The sequence below is a fragment of the Halichoeres trimaculatus genome, unplaced genomic scaffold, assembly GCF_033239565.1.
Source record: "Halichoeres trimaculatus isolate MK-OKI-2021-1 unplaced genomic scaffold, fHalTri1.1 fHalTri1_scaffold_12, whole genome shotgun sequence".
In the NCBI taxonomy this organism is placed as follows: Eukaryota; Metazoa; Chordata; class Actinopteri; order Labriformes; family Labridae; genus Halichoeres; species Halichoeres trimaculatus.
This window is the reverse complement of record NW_027437190.1, coordinates 18,330,388-18,345,915: the sequence shown is the minus strand read 5'-3', so window position 1 is coordinate 18,345,915 and position 15,528 is coordinate 18,330,388. Positions and strand designations below refer to the sequence as shown.

At 38.0% G+C, this 15,528-nt stretch overlaps 1 protein-coding gene across 1 annotated transcript in view; it reads left to right on the top strand.

The window, feature by feature from the left end:
- LOC141800918 (lysophosphatidylcholine acyltransferase 1) overlaps nt 1–11,043 on the top strand; it is a 31,254-nt gene extending 20,211 nt beyond the window's left edge. The window contains exons 7-14 of the mRNA XM_074683776.1: nt 958–992; nt 1,573–1,627; nt 2,127–2,209; nt 3,268–3,393; nt 5,853–6,006; nt 6,295–6,393; nt 6,779–6,920; nt 7,100–11,043. Of these exons, the coding sequence (XP_074539877.1) occupies nt 958–992; nt 1,573–1,627; nt 2,127–2,209; nt 3,268–3,393; nt 5,853–6,006; nt 6,295–6,393; nt 6,779–6,920; nt 7,100–7,329 (924 nt within the window). The 3' untranslated portion in view covers nt 7,330–11,043. The remainder of the gene's footprint in view (nt 1–957; nt 993–1,572; nt 1,628–2,126; nt 2,210–3,267; nt 3,394–5,852; nt 6,007–6,294; nt 6,394–6,778; nt 6,921–7,099) is intronic.
- Nucleotides 11,044–15,528: the final 4,485 nt, after the last annotated feature.

Genomic DNA, 15,528 nt, shown 5'->3' with positions numbered 1-15,528 from the left:
TTGTTTTATTGCTCTCATTTGATACAGGAAATGTTAAGTCCAACAATTTTCTGTTAAAATTTGATGTTAGTTTTAAACTTTTAAATACGTGTCCTTTTGTGAGGTCAAAGAATTTAACCAGTTCAGAGCCTTAAAACTTGTTGTGAAATCATGAGGAGCTGAAGATTACTACTTCAGATTAGTATTACAGCCAGATTTTGTTTGCTGCTGATTTGTAGTTTGGTTTGTAATGGCTTGCCGTGCATCTCTCCATTCTGCCCTCTGTCACAGCAACAGTGTTGTTGCTCCATATAATTTGGAACAAGCACAGAGAGAACACACTATATTTCTCTGGTCACCAACAAACACTTCATATGGGTTTTTAAGGCCATTTCAGTAGCAGTAGTGTACTTTCCTTCCTTTTCTTATTGCCTTTCATTTTTATTATCAATTACGCAACATCGCCTTCATCAGGGCAATTAACCATGTTGGGAGTAGTTAAATATTAAAATCACTCAGTCGTTTTTGCAGATGACTTAATTTTTAGTAAATGTGGCAATTAAACACTCTTTATAATTTGATTATTGTCTAGCTGTATTGTGAGGGAATATATGTGAAAAGCGTGGCCATTATAAAAAAGACACTAAGGATAAAATGTCTTAAATCAGGGTCGATTACTGCTCTCCCTAAATAACAGACGAATCTATGAACCTTTAAAAAATAATGAGCTTCGTGTAAGATGTATCTTAGCACCAGTAGTCTTGAGTAGTCAAATTAGGAAGTACAAAAGAACTGATTTTCAGCCTGAACCTGATGACCTAGAAATTTAGCTTGTATCTGAAAAAGAGAATAAACGGCCAACCCTCCTACAAGTTAAAGGAACAGCTTGAAGGAAACTGTTAAGTTGGAGCTTCCTGAAATGATATGTTTTTTTTCTCTGGCACCTGCCTGACACATTTTCTTCATGTACTTTTACAGGACACAATCACATGGACATGGCAAGGGCCTGGAGCGTAAGTGCATAACTTATTTTTGATTTGTGCATTTTCTATGTTTTCTTTAACTGGACTTAAGTTACAGTCATTAAAACTTCAAATTACGTTCTTATGAAACACTGTTCTATCCTTGAACATAGAGGTCTCCTTTATTAACAAGCGTGATGTTTCTTGTGTATACAAATGACATGATAATCCCTGAAAGACTCTATTTTTGCATTTATAAAAACAAATCATTGATTTCATTTCGTAGCTAAAAACTGGGGCTCATCTTTTGGAAATGAACGTTTAAGTCTGTACCAGAATCTCAACAATGAGATCTCAAATAGACTGGAAGCAGATTAGTAATGGCTCCAGGAGAAAGGCTGCCCTTGTTATCTGTCTCTGTGGTGTCCTCAGAATACTCTGTCCTGTTTTGATTCAGCTTCATCACCGGAATTTCTCTTTGAGAGCTGTCATCTCACCACAACTTAATAGATCCATGTGCTGTTTGACTGAAACTTCATCATATGCAACTGGAGTCTAAAGTCGTAACCCCCTTGGTGCAGCTGAACAGATTAAAAAAAAAGTTCTTATTTGATGTTCTGTTTTTCTCCAGGTTCGAAATCTTGTGGCTGACACTTTGCCAGTTACACAACGAGTTTGTGATTGAGGTGAGACAAACACTCTGTGGCCAGGGGATAGACAAAATATCAAAACAGCAGCATTGTCCTGACTTGTGTGACACTAAAATCATATCACTGGCAACAACTGTTGATATATTAATTCAAAAATAAAAGTGCCTTCGTTTTTTGACTAACAGCCTCACTTCTTCATGACTTTCTGTGGTTGTGACATTAACATAAATCCTGCACTCTACCTTTTAGAGGTGTCTACCTGGTATCCCGCGGTGCCTCTTTCCTGGGTGCACTCAAAAGACTGTATCATTTTCTCTTAACTCATCAGAACAACTTTTGTTCAGTATTCAAATCAATGAAACAGCTGCTGTTTGAAAAACGGCTCTTGTACTGATGTTTTTCTATCTCTGATGATGTGAAGTTTCCTCTCCAACAAAGTTCTCCAATTAATCAAAAAGTAAACTTATTGGGAACAAAAAAGTGATGTCTAAGATTTGGTTAACAAATTATCTTTTTCTTTTTCGTTTCTCTGCAGTTCCTCCCAGTCTACACGCCCTCGGAGGAAGAGAAAAAGAACCCAGTTCTCTTCGCTATCAATGTGAGGCGCGTCATGGCAAAGTAAGTTCAAATTTTGACGATTGACGGTACTGATTGGACTAGAGGTAGACCGATATATCGGCTGGCCGATATATTGGGCCGATATTTGGACATTTGTCTCTATCGGCCATTGGCCGTATTTTCTTTTAAAAAGCCGATTTTTGATCCGTTGTATAAAATGACGCAATTTTTGATCAGGCACAAAAAAGATGAGCACCTCAAACTTGTGGAACCACTTGGATACATTACATACTTTTGTTCAAATTATATTAATAAGTTTAAATTTCTTTTTTGACATTTTAAGAAGAGTGTGAATGTTTACTACTGCTTGTTACATTGTGTGTTTACTCAGACAAAATATTTCATTGTTTTGAAAGCTGAATAAATGTTCAGAGGACTGGACACGAATTGTTGTAATAGATTTCTTTTAGTTGCTCAGAAATTGCTGCGTTTCACAAAAATGTGATAAATATATATTTATTTAATAAGCGGCCTGAATATCAAATTGGAAAAATTGGCTATGCATATCGGCATCGGCTGCCCAAGTTTGGAAAGCATCGGCATCGGCCCCCAAAAAACCTGTATCGGTCGACCTCTAGATTGGACATATGTGCATGATACATTATGTATTTTTGTCATAATTCATGGGTGTACAACAAAAGCTACACCCAGTAGTGATGTCAGCCTTAGCGCTTACAGGATGCTTGGAAATATACCCACAGTAAAAGCTGTAAGTTGGTTTCATGTCCTCTCAATAAGTATTCATCCTGTGCAAGTTCATGAGTGTCACTCTCCTTTGAATAGAAACCTAAACTGTTTTTCAAAGCCTCTCTTCCAACTTTGTTCTTCTTTTTAAGCCTTGTATAAAGTGCTCAGGTGAAAATGACTATTCTTGCCATCTGTTTGCCTTGTCACTCCCACACTTGAGTTTGAAAACTTCACCTCTGCAGAGAGACAAGAAAACACGTCTTTCTCAACATTCAAGAAGCCATTTCTGCGACTGTCCTTTATAAGCCCAAGGCAGGTATCGATTTGCACAAACTCATGTCTCGTCATTGTCTCCTCTGTGCTGTGTTCAGAGCCCTGGGGGTACCCATCACAGACTATTCATTTGAAGACTGCCAGCTGGCAATGGCAGAAGGCCAGCTCAGACTGCCAGTCGACACCTGTCTACTGGAATATGCCAAGCTTGTCAGGAGACTGGGGTGAGTCACTTGAACCTTCCAATACACTCCTACTATTGAAGATTAATGAGGAAAAAAGGGGTCTGAAGGGCATGACAGGGGGAAAACGCTCACAAAGCACCACAGGGACCCAGGTTCAGTGTCTGGGCTGTGGGACCCGTGGTGAGCATTCCAGCAAATGCAACCGGTTGTGCCCACAGGTGGGGAGGCAGTTTGAGCTTGTGTCCTTGTCACTGTGTCAGTGATTCCCACTGGTTGGTCAGGTGCCTGCAGCGGGAATCTGTGGAGGAGGAGAGTGTGACTTAAACACATGGTACAGGTTTTGTTTTGGGGGTTTTTCCGGGCAGCCCCTCTTTGGCAGGTGAAAACCAGAGTCTGGCAGCACCATGTCTATCAGAGGGACACAAGTTTTTCTGCTTCCTCCATTATCCAGCTGTAAGGAATGTTAAAGACCACTACCAGTGCATTGAAGAAGGAAATGGAGTAAATATTTAAATAGATAACGCAAAGAGTTGTCATATGAGTTGATATTGTTTTAATTTACTCTAACTCTTAAAAATATTGGTTATTTCAAACTAGCTGTATCCTGGATGTCATTTAAGCAAAGTTTTAAATTCAGATGCAAAACAAATTTGTACTATGTGGATGATGTGCAACCTCCCAGTTTTTCACATTGTTATCCGTACACTGGTCCAAGCAGGCTGGGAGGGTATAATGATGAGGCTCTGCACTGATTGGCAGGCAGGAAGTCTTCTTAGAGGGAAGGGTGCAGGCTGTTGCAGAGAGAAATGCAGAATGTAGAAGTTTTTGTAGAAAACCATGCCTAGCTACCACCAATTCGCTTAATAGGGAACATTTTTTTGTTAGTGTATACATTTATTTTTCCACAAAAAAGATTACCACCACATACAAAAACAACAACCAACACAATGCTCAATTATTCTATGACAACAGATTCTTTGGGCTGTTGCACTAAAAATTACAATGATTATTATTTCAAACTAAAGTTGTACCATTTATTTTCATTAGGGGTGTAACAAAACAGTCAACTCAGGATACATAATAGAATATAGGCCTTATCATACGAAATACTCACGATGTGAATTAACTTCTGTTCACAATATAACAAATAAGATTCTTGTGCAAAAGAAGCACTGATGCTTTTTTCCCCCTGATGCTTGTCTTTTCATTACTTTCCCAAAGAGTTTGTTCTTATGTCTGATTGACATAACTAAAAAGCATATCATCATTATTCTTAGAATAAGAACTTATAATGTATTTATTGTATTGCAGCACATTAAATAGTGCAGAGTTTGATTCTGAAATTAATGTGCAATCTTGAAGAAAAATGACATCCATCTACTGCAGCTATATAGATATTCCACAAACAGGGCAGATTGGATGAAAAGATCAAGTGAACCCTTCTTAACACTATATGTGCTTATGAAGCAGCTGACAGCTCTCTGTCAATCAGTCTAAAAGCAAACAGTAAAGACTCCTGTTCATCCAGAACTACACTGAACACCTCAAGAAAAAAAACAAACAAAAAAAAATAGCCACCCGTTTATATATGTGTGTGTGTGTGTGTGTGTGTGTGTGTGTGTGTGTGTGTGTGTGTGTGTGTGTGTGTGTATTTCAAGTGCTTTTATTTTGTCTGTCTTTGAATTTCATTTTGCAGATTTTATATTTCGTACCCTTGATCCTCATTAACACCATTCTACAACTGTCTAGCACAGAAGAAGGAGTTGGCAAAATTCAGTTACAGGGAATACACAGGAGTCATTGCAGTTGGTTGCAGTCATGATGGGAAAAGTGATACAAGTCTGAATTTGCACTCTGCATTTCATTCTGCCAGCTTTTTTATTTTGCAAACACAGCTGTGTTGAGTTTAGTCTTGCTTACGTGTTGAACTTCATATTTTCCTGTTATAGTTTGCTCTGAGTTAGTTCAATATGAAGATTGGCCCACCCTGTTCATACACAGCCACAATTACATCAGCATGCTTTAGAGGTAAAATTTGAGTGTTATTAAGAGTTTAGGTATGTGGTATTGTTTTAGATTGTGCATTTGTCTCTAACCTCAGATGCCTCAACATTGTTGTGAACTCTGATCACTCCTGTGGTTAAATGGACACATGTAAGACACCACAGGAGCCCACTCAAATCACCTGGTAGAAGCTGTTGCCTCACTTCCTAGGTGACAGAAGCAACGCAGGATTTTTTATTAATTTATTTGTTCATTATATATTTTTTAAATTTAATTTTTACTTTCTTTCACATATCAGGGTTGTTTGGCAAAAATGTGTTTATCAATATTGAGACCTTTAACCTAGGAATCTTGTCTCTGCCTGAACTCAAGTGACCATAATTCTTTGTTTTATTTTGCTTTGCTGATGTTTTTTCCACTGTAGCATTTCTACATTTCCTGTTTCTCTTTTCCCAAATTATTTATTAACAAAGTCTTTTGCTCAACTATCCCAGGCTGAAACCTAAGAACACTGAAAAAGTCCTGCAGGAGTATGGGAACAGAGCCAGGAAGTTAGAGGGACAGAAGCTGGGCTTGGATGACTTTGCCCAGTTCCTCGACGTGCCAGTTTCGGACATGCTGCGAGACTTGTTTGCTCTTTTTGACGAGGTAAAGACTACGAGAACTTTTAAGAATTGATATGCAAGTAGTTTACATTTTGTGGTTCAGTTCAAAAGTAAGACGCCCAAACAAACCTGTTTGTCAGCTAAGTGGTTTTATCATTAACATCTTGAACACTGGTTGCAAAATTTATTACTGCTGCTTTTATGGAATTTACCACAGAGTCATATTTCTAATTCAGGGTAACACTGATCGTTTAACTCTTAAGTGAAACAGTGTCATCTCATCTTTTGTGTCCAGCTTTTCTAACATGCTATTTTCTGTGTGTTTTTACAGCATGAAGATAACTGCATGGATATCAGAGAATATGTAATAGCCTTATCTGTCGTATGCAGACCTGCCAAAACTCTGGAAACCATGAAACTGGCCTTCAAGGTAGGTCCTCTTTCTGGTTTGATGCTACAGAATTTTCTGTTCTTCCATAGCATTAGTCAGACATTTTCTGTGTTGTAAAGTCACTTGATATAGATTGACTTTTCTTATGCATCAAATCCCAGTTTCATTAAACATTTTTCAACAAGGCCATGCTCAGATCTTTTCCTCATGTCATCAGGTTTAATGTTGAAGTTGAAAGTCCTGTGACCTCTCTGCTCCAGTGAGGATATGTTGTCAATCACATTGCCAAATAGTTTGGTCAAAAGAGCAAATATGAAATTTAAGTTAATAGGCTCCTCATTTGACAGCCCAGTCAAAGCATTATCCCTAAAGGCAAAGTCAAAGAGATGACCATCTGCATTTCTACCTGTTGTACCTTCTCCAGATGTTTGAGGCAGAAGAGGATGGTGCCATCACAGAGCTGGAGTTGGCAGTTATCCTGAAGACAGCTTTAGGTGTGACTCGCCTCAGTGTGTCACGTCTGTTTACTGCCATTGATGCTGAAGACACAGGGAAGATCACCTTCGGTAAGTGTGTGGATTATAAAAGCCCCACTAGCTGGGGATGAAAAGCAGTCCTTGCTTGGTTTTCTTGTAATTCTCGCTCATGAAACAAGGCAACCTAGTTTTTAGTGCAGCCCTTGTCTTTAACGGCCTTTAACTAATGTTGCCTTTGTCTCTGGTGCCCTCTTGTGGTGTCTGTACAGACAGGTTCAGGAGCTTTGTGGAGCAGCACCCGGACTTCTCTGAAGAGTACCTGTATACAGAAAACGCAGGCCTCCACTGCGGCACGTGCCGCAGCCACCAAACAAAGCCCACCCTGTCTCCCCTGAACCTTCAGGGCACTGCCAGCACCAAAATAGCAAACGGTATCTGCCCTGACTTTAGTCCCAACGACCACGGCACAAGAGATGGACTTCACAAGAAACACAACTGAGAGGGAACAAAAGTGTCGAGTCAGAAAACTTAACACCTCTCCTGGTGAGAGGGTGCTGAGTGGGTAGGTAGTTACTTGTCATTAAGTAACTGGCTTGAAGAGTAAGGGACTACATTTCTGTAACTACAAATATGAAGACGTTTACCTGACCCTTTTTTTATTCATATTGTTTCCATGAAATTACTGAAGTTATTTTCAGCTTGGTCAAAGTTTATTTTATTAAAAGATTTTTTTTCTTCTAATTGCAAAGATCGTCAAAACGCCAAACAGTGGCTGTTTCAGATACAATACTTGAAGGGCAAGCACTTACAAAATTTCCTGGGGCAAACATTTGTACTGTTTTTCCCCTTCAACATAGTGCTGACTATGCATGTTTTAAACATGAGGGACGCTCAAAAAAACACAGCCCTAGATGGTCAAGTTTTAGTAAAAATCAGTGTTCGACTCTTTTATTTGTAACTTTTATCTATTTCCTCTCTTTAATGGTAGCTGCCTTTTAGCTAAAAGTGCAGAATGCATGGGCTCATGTTATTATGAGCAGTACTGAGGATTATTCATGTTTGAAGGAAGACCTAAGGGTACCGGTGACAATTGTGACTTGGTTTTTTACAGGCCACATTTGAGGTGAACCCAGGTTTCTGTGATTTGATGGTCATAAATGCTATGAGCCTGTTACATACATACATATATAAATATAAACTGCGATATATTTGAGTTAGCTCAGGGTTCAGTAACAAAAATGAATAATTAAACTCGTATGATGTCATCATTTTTGATGCTCACTGGGTATCGCGCATGTCTTTGTTTCTCAGTACTCTTCTCCCTATTCATTCCTCGTTCATCTTACTGCATCACTGTTATTCCTTTCAGGTCAGCAAGATTAAGTGTCTTTTTTAAATGGTGAAACTTCACAACGTGGACCAAAAATGCATCTGGTGATTTCATGTCACCTCTTTTTTTTTTTTTTTTTTTTTTTTTCAGTTGGTGTAACAGGTAGGGAAGTTAAAAATGTGTGACCACTGAAAGCACACTCAGTTGGAAAGCTTGCCTTACACCGCTACATTTTTATCATTCCTTAGTTGTACATCTTTTGTTATAGCATGTGTTAAAAGTTTAACGCATCAAACCCATTTAGTTGAACATAAGATAAACTGTATGCTTAATTTATTAACAGTGATCTGACACTTTTAAATCCAAGATCAGTATTTGAGGCCTGACTGGAATTGGGATTTTTTTAACAGTAGCATTATCTACTGGCTGGCACAACCGTAATTGTCCATTAATATGATTTGCTAACCTCTCAGTAAAAAATGCATATGTATTTCAAACAGACTTAAAGTACAGCTGTACATTAGTTTTTACTCATCATTAAATTATTGATCACAATAGACTTTTACCTCAACTTGAACTAGAAAGAAACTTAATGCTTTTGAATCTGACCAGTAATCTAATCTTCATTTAAAAAACTTAACTTGAATTTCCAATTGTCCTTTCAGTGTATGGACAGAACATCTCGCATCCAAAGATGATAATGTCAGTCCATTTCAAACAAATAGCTGTTTATATCTTTCTGAAAGCAACAAGCGACAGAACAACATAAAACTTGAGATTAAACAATAAATGACATTTATGTTACTGTGCAATCATTTCATCAAACAGTGCAGTACTTAACATGATGTCATTTTATGGGATAATCAGTTATAAAGGGAATACCATTACTTTTTTTTTCTGTAGCGAGTCAATGTGTGGGATCTATACTTTAATGGCTGCTTTTATCATATATCCAACCTCATTCAGTTTTATATATTTTTTATTTTATTTTGTATTTCTTTATTTTGTTGGTGAGTCTCACATTCCCGCCACATTCATGACCATTCATACTGTTTGTGTGTCTACGTTCTGGCTTTCAGTGAAGCAATAGTTCACATCTCTTAAGCCTTCTCAAGACGTACGCTTTTGGAGAGTTCTGATATGTATTTTGAATATTCCAAATGCAGGACATTTTGTGAATTTTTGATATACGTATATGAATGATTTTTATTTTCACTGCCATGACAAAGATCTGTGATCTTCTCTCCTCAGCAGATTGTATTGATGGTGAAAAATGAGCCACATTTGTTTTCCTTTGTATAATACTGCGATTGTTTTGTGCTGTATTCCTCCGACAAAGTGTAAAGTTTTATTGTTATATTATTACTGTTATTGCTGAGTTGACTGCTTAGAAACAAAATGCAGATTTCTTATGGAAACCGATAGCCTTGAATCTATAGAATTTTTATGCTAAAAAAGAGAATGTATAGACAATCTTGTCACAATCAGAAGCTACTCAAAGCGCTGATCTCTAGTGGACATTTTCTGAAAAATTCCTGGTTTTCAAATGTACTTTTTATCCTGTTCAAACCCTCTTTAGTGACTTTTTTATGTTTTATGTTTCAGTCGTGCAGGTTAGCATAAGCAAAAGTGCAAGTGCTTAAGTGTGTCAGGCCTTGAGGTGAAGTCTGCCACCACATGACGGGCCGCATCACAAAAACACACTAGACTGTACGCTCATAAAAACTAACATAATGTTGCTTAACAATCTTTTTAGTATTTTTCCCGGGTTATTTTTTTTAACTTATATTTGTGCTTGCACTTTAGATTGTTTTCTTTTATTTTTAAAGAGATATCACATGCTGTAAAACTTGAGTTTTTCAGTTACAGTATTGTAGCTATTTTTTATTAATATGAATACGTTTTTCCAGTTATGTTTGCTACAAAAGGAGTACAGAGGAAATTAGGGAACACACATTCAAAGAAAGTTTTTTTTTTTTTTTTCCAAATGAAGACAGAGTTCGGTTTGATTCGGTTTCAACCAAACTTTGAGGAACTGATTTCTTCTCTGTCTCAGTCTTGTGAAAGTTTTGTACCTTGGAATGACTATTAATTGTAAGGCTTGCCAACAGCATACAGATTTGAATGACTAAAATGTGTTTGCACCCTGGAATGGACAAGTATTAAATGTACTCCTAAGTGATGTGATCTTATAGTAGGTGGTGATATATTTCACTAGATGTTTGAGGGAAACTGTACTTTTTTTGTACTTTTGTGGGGTATCTGATTTGAATAAAACTAAAAAAAAAAAAAGATTCGACACCTGGCCCAGAATGAAATGCAACAAGCCAACACTCACGCTGTTTTGTTTAAAACAGATATTATTCATGATGTATTTCATCAGCAAGCTAAGTATGTACATTTTATGTATTCAATTCTTACATTCAGAACAATCTCACATTGGGGCCTGTATGAACAATCTGGGATCTTTTGCTTTCTACACTTGTTTCACTTCCCTTTATCCTAATACCTCTATAGAGGTGAATCTCATTTTTCTACTTCCTATCATTGGGGAAAATGTAAACCTGCAAGGGATAAACTTGTATATTCATGCTACTGCTGCCTGCTTACCAGTTTGTCTAGCAGTGAGCCTAAGACGAAAGACTTGTGTACTCTGTCAGAGCGATGGTGTCTTTCTGATGGCTTATTGTACATGGACCAGGAAACTGAACTCTGTTTTCTCTGTAGCTTCACTTCCTGTCTTTTCTATACTCAACAGGTTTTATTTTATTAATGCATTTTGATGATAAAGAGTCATTACTGCAAGCTACTTTGAATTTGTCTGTTCAGGACTGCTATGATATAACTTGTTAATGTGACTCTTGGATTGAATTAAAAAGAAAAGGTAACACATTTGTGTCTTTGTCGAGGGTGATTGTGAATGAATGTGTGATGTTAAAATAAAGGTTTAGAGTGTATTTCTGGATGAAGATCAAATTCATACCCTTATCTGCTAACACTGCATAAATGTCTCCCTCTTGGGGTGTCACAGTGTATGAGCAGTTTTTAGTGTCATGGATAAATGTGTCATGTGTTATAAAGTTTACCTGTCTTCAAACAGAACATTGTGGAGCATTAAGTATCCACAAGACCGTGGCAGTAGATGTATACAATGAAATGAGTATTTTGATAAACAAAAGCGCCATTACCTCTTGGGAAAAGTCTAGTTCAACATTATTTTGTTAAGAGGCCTGAATTAGCTTAAATGGCTGCATGTAGCGCCTGTCCTTCAAGTGCGCGGTAAGCTATCTTTTTCTTTAATCACTGCACGACTGAAGACATCACTGGTGATTTATAAAGTTTCTTTAAACATGACACTTTGCAGTTAAAAGGCCGACATTCAGTACCTGTTTATTTTTGTGTTTAAGAAGTGCTGTGTGAAGAAAGTGCAAAACGATGTGCAACCGTTGACGTGATGACGTAGTGGATTCAACTGAAGAAAGTGCGGATTTGGTTTGACTCGTGCCCTAAATGGGTAAGTACTTTTAAAGTTAACGGAAAAGTAGCATCTTAAAATTTGCTCCTGTAGACATTATTGTGAAGCTTTTCTGACTTTGGAAGTAAATCAGACGAGGGCCATTTTGGAAATTAAATGGGCTTTGAGCCTTCACTCTAACAGCTATATAGCTAGGATCTGCAACCTTTAGTTTACCATCAAAGGAGCTACTTTGCTTCATCTCACTTGGATTTATGCCATTATGGAGCCACAAAATCCACTTTATCTTCTCCAAAAGCCACAGTAGTATAACATTTTAAACATAGTTAAATATATATTGAATGATTTTCCAAACAATACGTTTTTATTTATGAAATTGTAGAACCACAAAAAGAAGACTTGAATTTAATAGCATGGCCCTTATTGATCATGTTGCTCTACTCCATATTTTTCATTGGCTGCTAATTTCTTGCCATCAAGCAGGTATATTATGCTGGCACAGCAGTTAAATGATTCCATCCCCACAGAATGAAAATCTGTATTTTCTTCCCGGTTTGTCTTTTTGTTAATTTAGTTTTCTTACCAGGGGCGTAAAACTTTAGGTTTGCCACAGGTAAAAGCATAGGAAAAGTTGGTGGGCTGTTGATGTTGTAGGAGGTGAAGTAGAAAGGTGGCAGGCTGTATTGCAAGATGTGATGCATATTTAGTTCAACAAAATGTTAAATCATGATTTTGTAGAGTGGTGGGGTTAGGTTAGGGTTAGTGTGTTGAGGGTTATGGTGGGCTAGTTTAAGGGTTTTTAAGGTTAGGGTTAGAGCCCGACCGATATGGGATTTTGGGGCCGATGTCGATACCGATACTAGGGGCAAAAAGAAGCCGATATCCGATATATCGGCCGATATCCGATATATGGGCTGGTATATGTAATAAATTCATTCATATACACAGGATAAATACTGTATATGAACACAAATTATGACGAGCTATTAAAAAGTTCCATCTTCCATTTAACGCACAGGACTAAACTAGATTTTAAGTAGTAATGTCGCTGCTTTCAAAACATGCAATAAATACAATTACAACAAAATACATTGAAACATTTTCAAAAATTATTTCAACCAAAAGAATAACTAGTGAATTTATAAGCCCTGGTTAATCCTGCATGGCATTACAAAGTGAGACGCTGTGTAGTAGCCTTATATTAATTAACACACAGGAACAGGAGTGACAGAATCTCCGCGGAGCAAAAGCATTTTGGTCGATATTGATTAATCGTGACAGGCTAAAATTGGCCTGATTAATCGGCCGGCCCGATTAATCGGTTGGGCTCTAGTTAGGGTTACAGTTATCATGATTTTGTTTAGTGTCCAGGCATCATTAATGCCTTTTGTAAGAAAAATGCTAATTCTTATTATCAGTAATATTTATTCAAAGCTACAGGGAGCCACTGCCAAAGAGTCAAAGAGCCACATGAGGCTCTAGGGCCATAGGTTGCAGACCCCTGAGCTATAGGGTGTCTGCCTGCCAATTAGTTGAGCTGTGCCTTTAACTAGGCAATCTCATGTTTTATATAATCCTCTAAACTGCTGTGAGAGAAAGAAATTTGCCCTTTCTCTCTCAAAAGGTGTGCCATTAGCAGAATTAACCATTCAGACAGGAGAATTTTGGGGGGGGCTGGTATGTTTACAGGCTGTAAACATGTTTATTTCTGCATTGAAAATGGCTTTTTTATTAGCTTGGTGTGTATGTGACTTCTGGTATCTCTGGAGCCAGCATCATGCAGTCACTTAACATACTGCAGATTTTAGCACCTCTACATTGCCTCATACTTCTAGACCAGAAGTTGCCACTTGATTTTGTTACACTTAGCCTATGTTAAGATGATGAAATGCTAATCTTTACCCAGTCACTCAACTTTGCCATTTCCTCAGTCTTGTTCAACATTGTGTGTTGTTGTGAAAATATGCTTGGGGGGCTAGCATTTAGTTCAAAGTACTGTAACCTGTAGACGTAACAGGAGACCTTTAGTCATTAAGTCAGCCAAAGTTAAAACTCATTAAGCACTGAGGCTTAGCACATCTCATTAGCTCATGTGTCACTTGATTAAAATGCAGAGTTTTTTTTAAATGACTTTACAGACAATATGCAGAAAGTTAAAATTGCTTACTTGCTAATGTAATGTTTTCTCCAATTTCTCTCTTGCAGAACTTATTGTGCACCATTTCATACTAAATGAGAGTGCCCACTGTGTTGCTCAGCAGGTGAAATAGTCATCTCTGTCTGGGGGGGAAAGTTTTAATTGTCTGGAATCAGTGGTTAAGGTCATGACTCAATAGACAAAGAATTTGTCCTCATTCTGCTTTTGTCTTTTTTTTCTCCTGTTTGCAGGAGTTAGCAGACAGCATCCGGACAAAGCAAGACGATGAAAGGAAAGCTTCTAGTGGTACCCTGATTCCCAAAGTACTGTTTTCATGATTTCATGTTTGAAACCAAACAGGTAAATATTTAACAGAACGTAACACAGATTATAAGAACTCAACACCCATGATATCCCAGCCAACAATTTTCTCTGGTCTCAGAGTAGGAGTAAGACACTTATAAGCTGATAAGTAAAGGGTTAATACAGGTTTTATGAACAAAATGGTTCCCTCAATGGTTAAATGTTTGGGCAAAAGTTGGCTGACTGTTGTCACTTGTGCCTTAGTTAAAGCACTGGTAAGTTTGTGTGGACCAGATGCGAGACATATCATATCATATAATAAACAGGATCCGTCTTAGGTTATGGTAAGAATTGTGTTTAATAAAAATAAAAAATTTCCTTTAGCTTGAATTATGGTAAATAGATGTTGACCTTAAGCCTTGAGCTCTAGTCATGGTTTGGTGTTGGCCAGATGTGGCCTAACAGAGGCAGAGGCTAAAGTTGCCTGACTAGGTTGGCAAAATGACCCAAGCTGTAACAAGTGATGTGTGCCCAAGATATTATGAGCTAGAAATGGGGTTTGGGCAAGGTTCCATTTATTGATTTCTTTTTTTGCTGCTCACGTGTCATGAGCTAGATCTGAAGATGATTGGATTGATTTTAAATGAACAATTTCTTGTGGCAGTGTTGGTGGAAGATCTGACCAGGGATGCTCCTTGATACTCCAGCTGTTTTGCTTTGGGAGACAAGGGGTTTACCAGGCTGCTAGTGGAGGACAAGCTAAAACCAGCTGTAGCAGGGCGAGAATCTGCCACTGCTGCAGAGAAAAAGTCATGGGGCGCAGCTATAGATGTAGGCAACAGTAGATTGAGCAGTAGCTCTCGGCACTGTAGAGGACAAGGCTCAGAAACAGCATTTACTCAGAGATCAGCTGTGTCCAAAGCTAGGTCCCTCTTAAGGTGCTTTGGGACCAGTCACCTCCCGGGCTTCTTTCACATCTATGACAGATAACTGTCATAAGACCAGCCTGTGACAGAGACTAATTTTGTCGCCTCAGTCACAAATTTAGAAGGTTTTACCACAGTGAAAATAGACAGAGGTGAGAATGAGTTGGTCTCCTCGTATATTTCTGTGTTTGAGGTTACCAAAGAGTTTACTGTCAATACCGTTACATTTGCAAACCAAGAGTACATTTTACGAACATGTGAAAGAGAGCAAGACATGAGATGAAATGGTTTTAATGTGGTAATTTGAAAGGTTTTAACACTTATTCCGACGGTCATCAGAAGAAATGCTAAAAGGTTCTTGTAGAAGCACTAAGGATTCTTAAAAGTTGAAAATGACATTATTATTTAAACACCGAAGCACTCTTATGAAGTCCTCTCTTTTCACCTTCCTCCTTTACCTCACCCGTCCTTTGCTGTCTCCCTCTTCCTCCTCCTCTTCGGCCTTCTTCACCCCGGGTCTCAGCTGT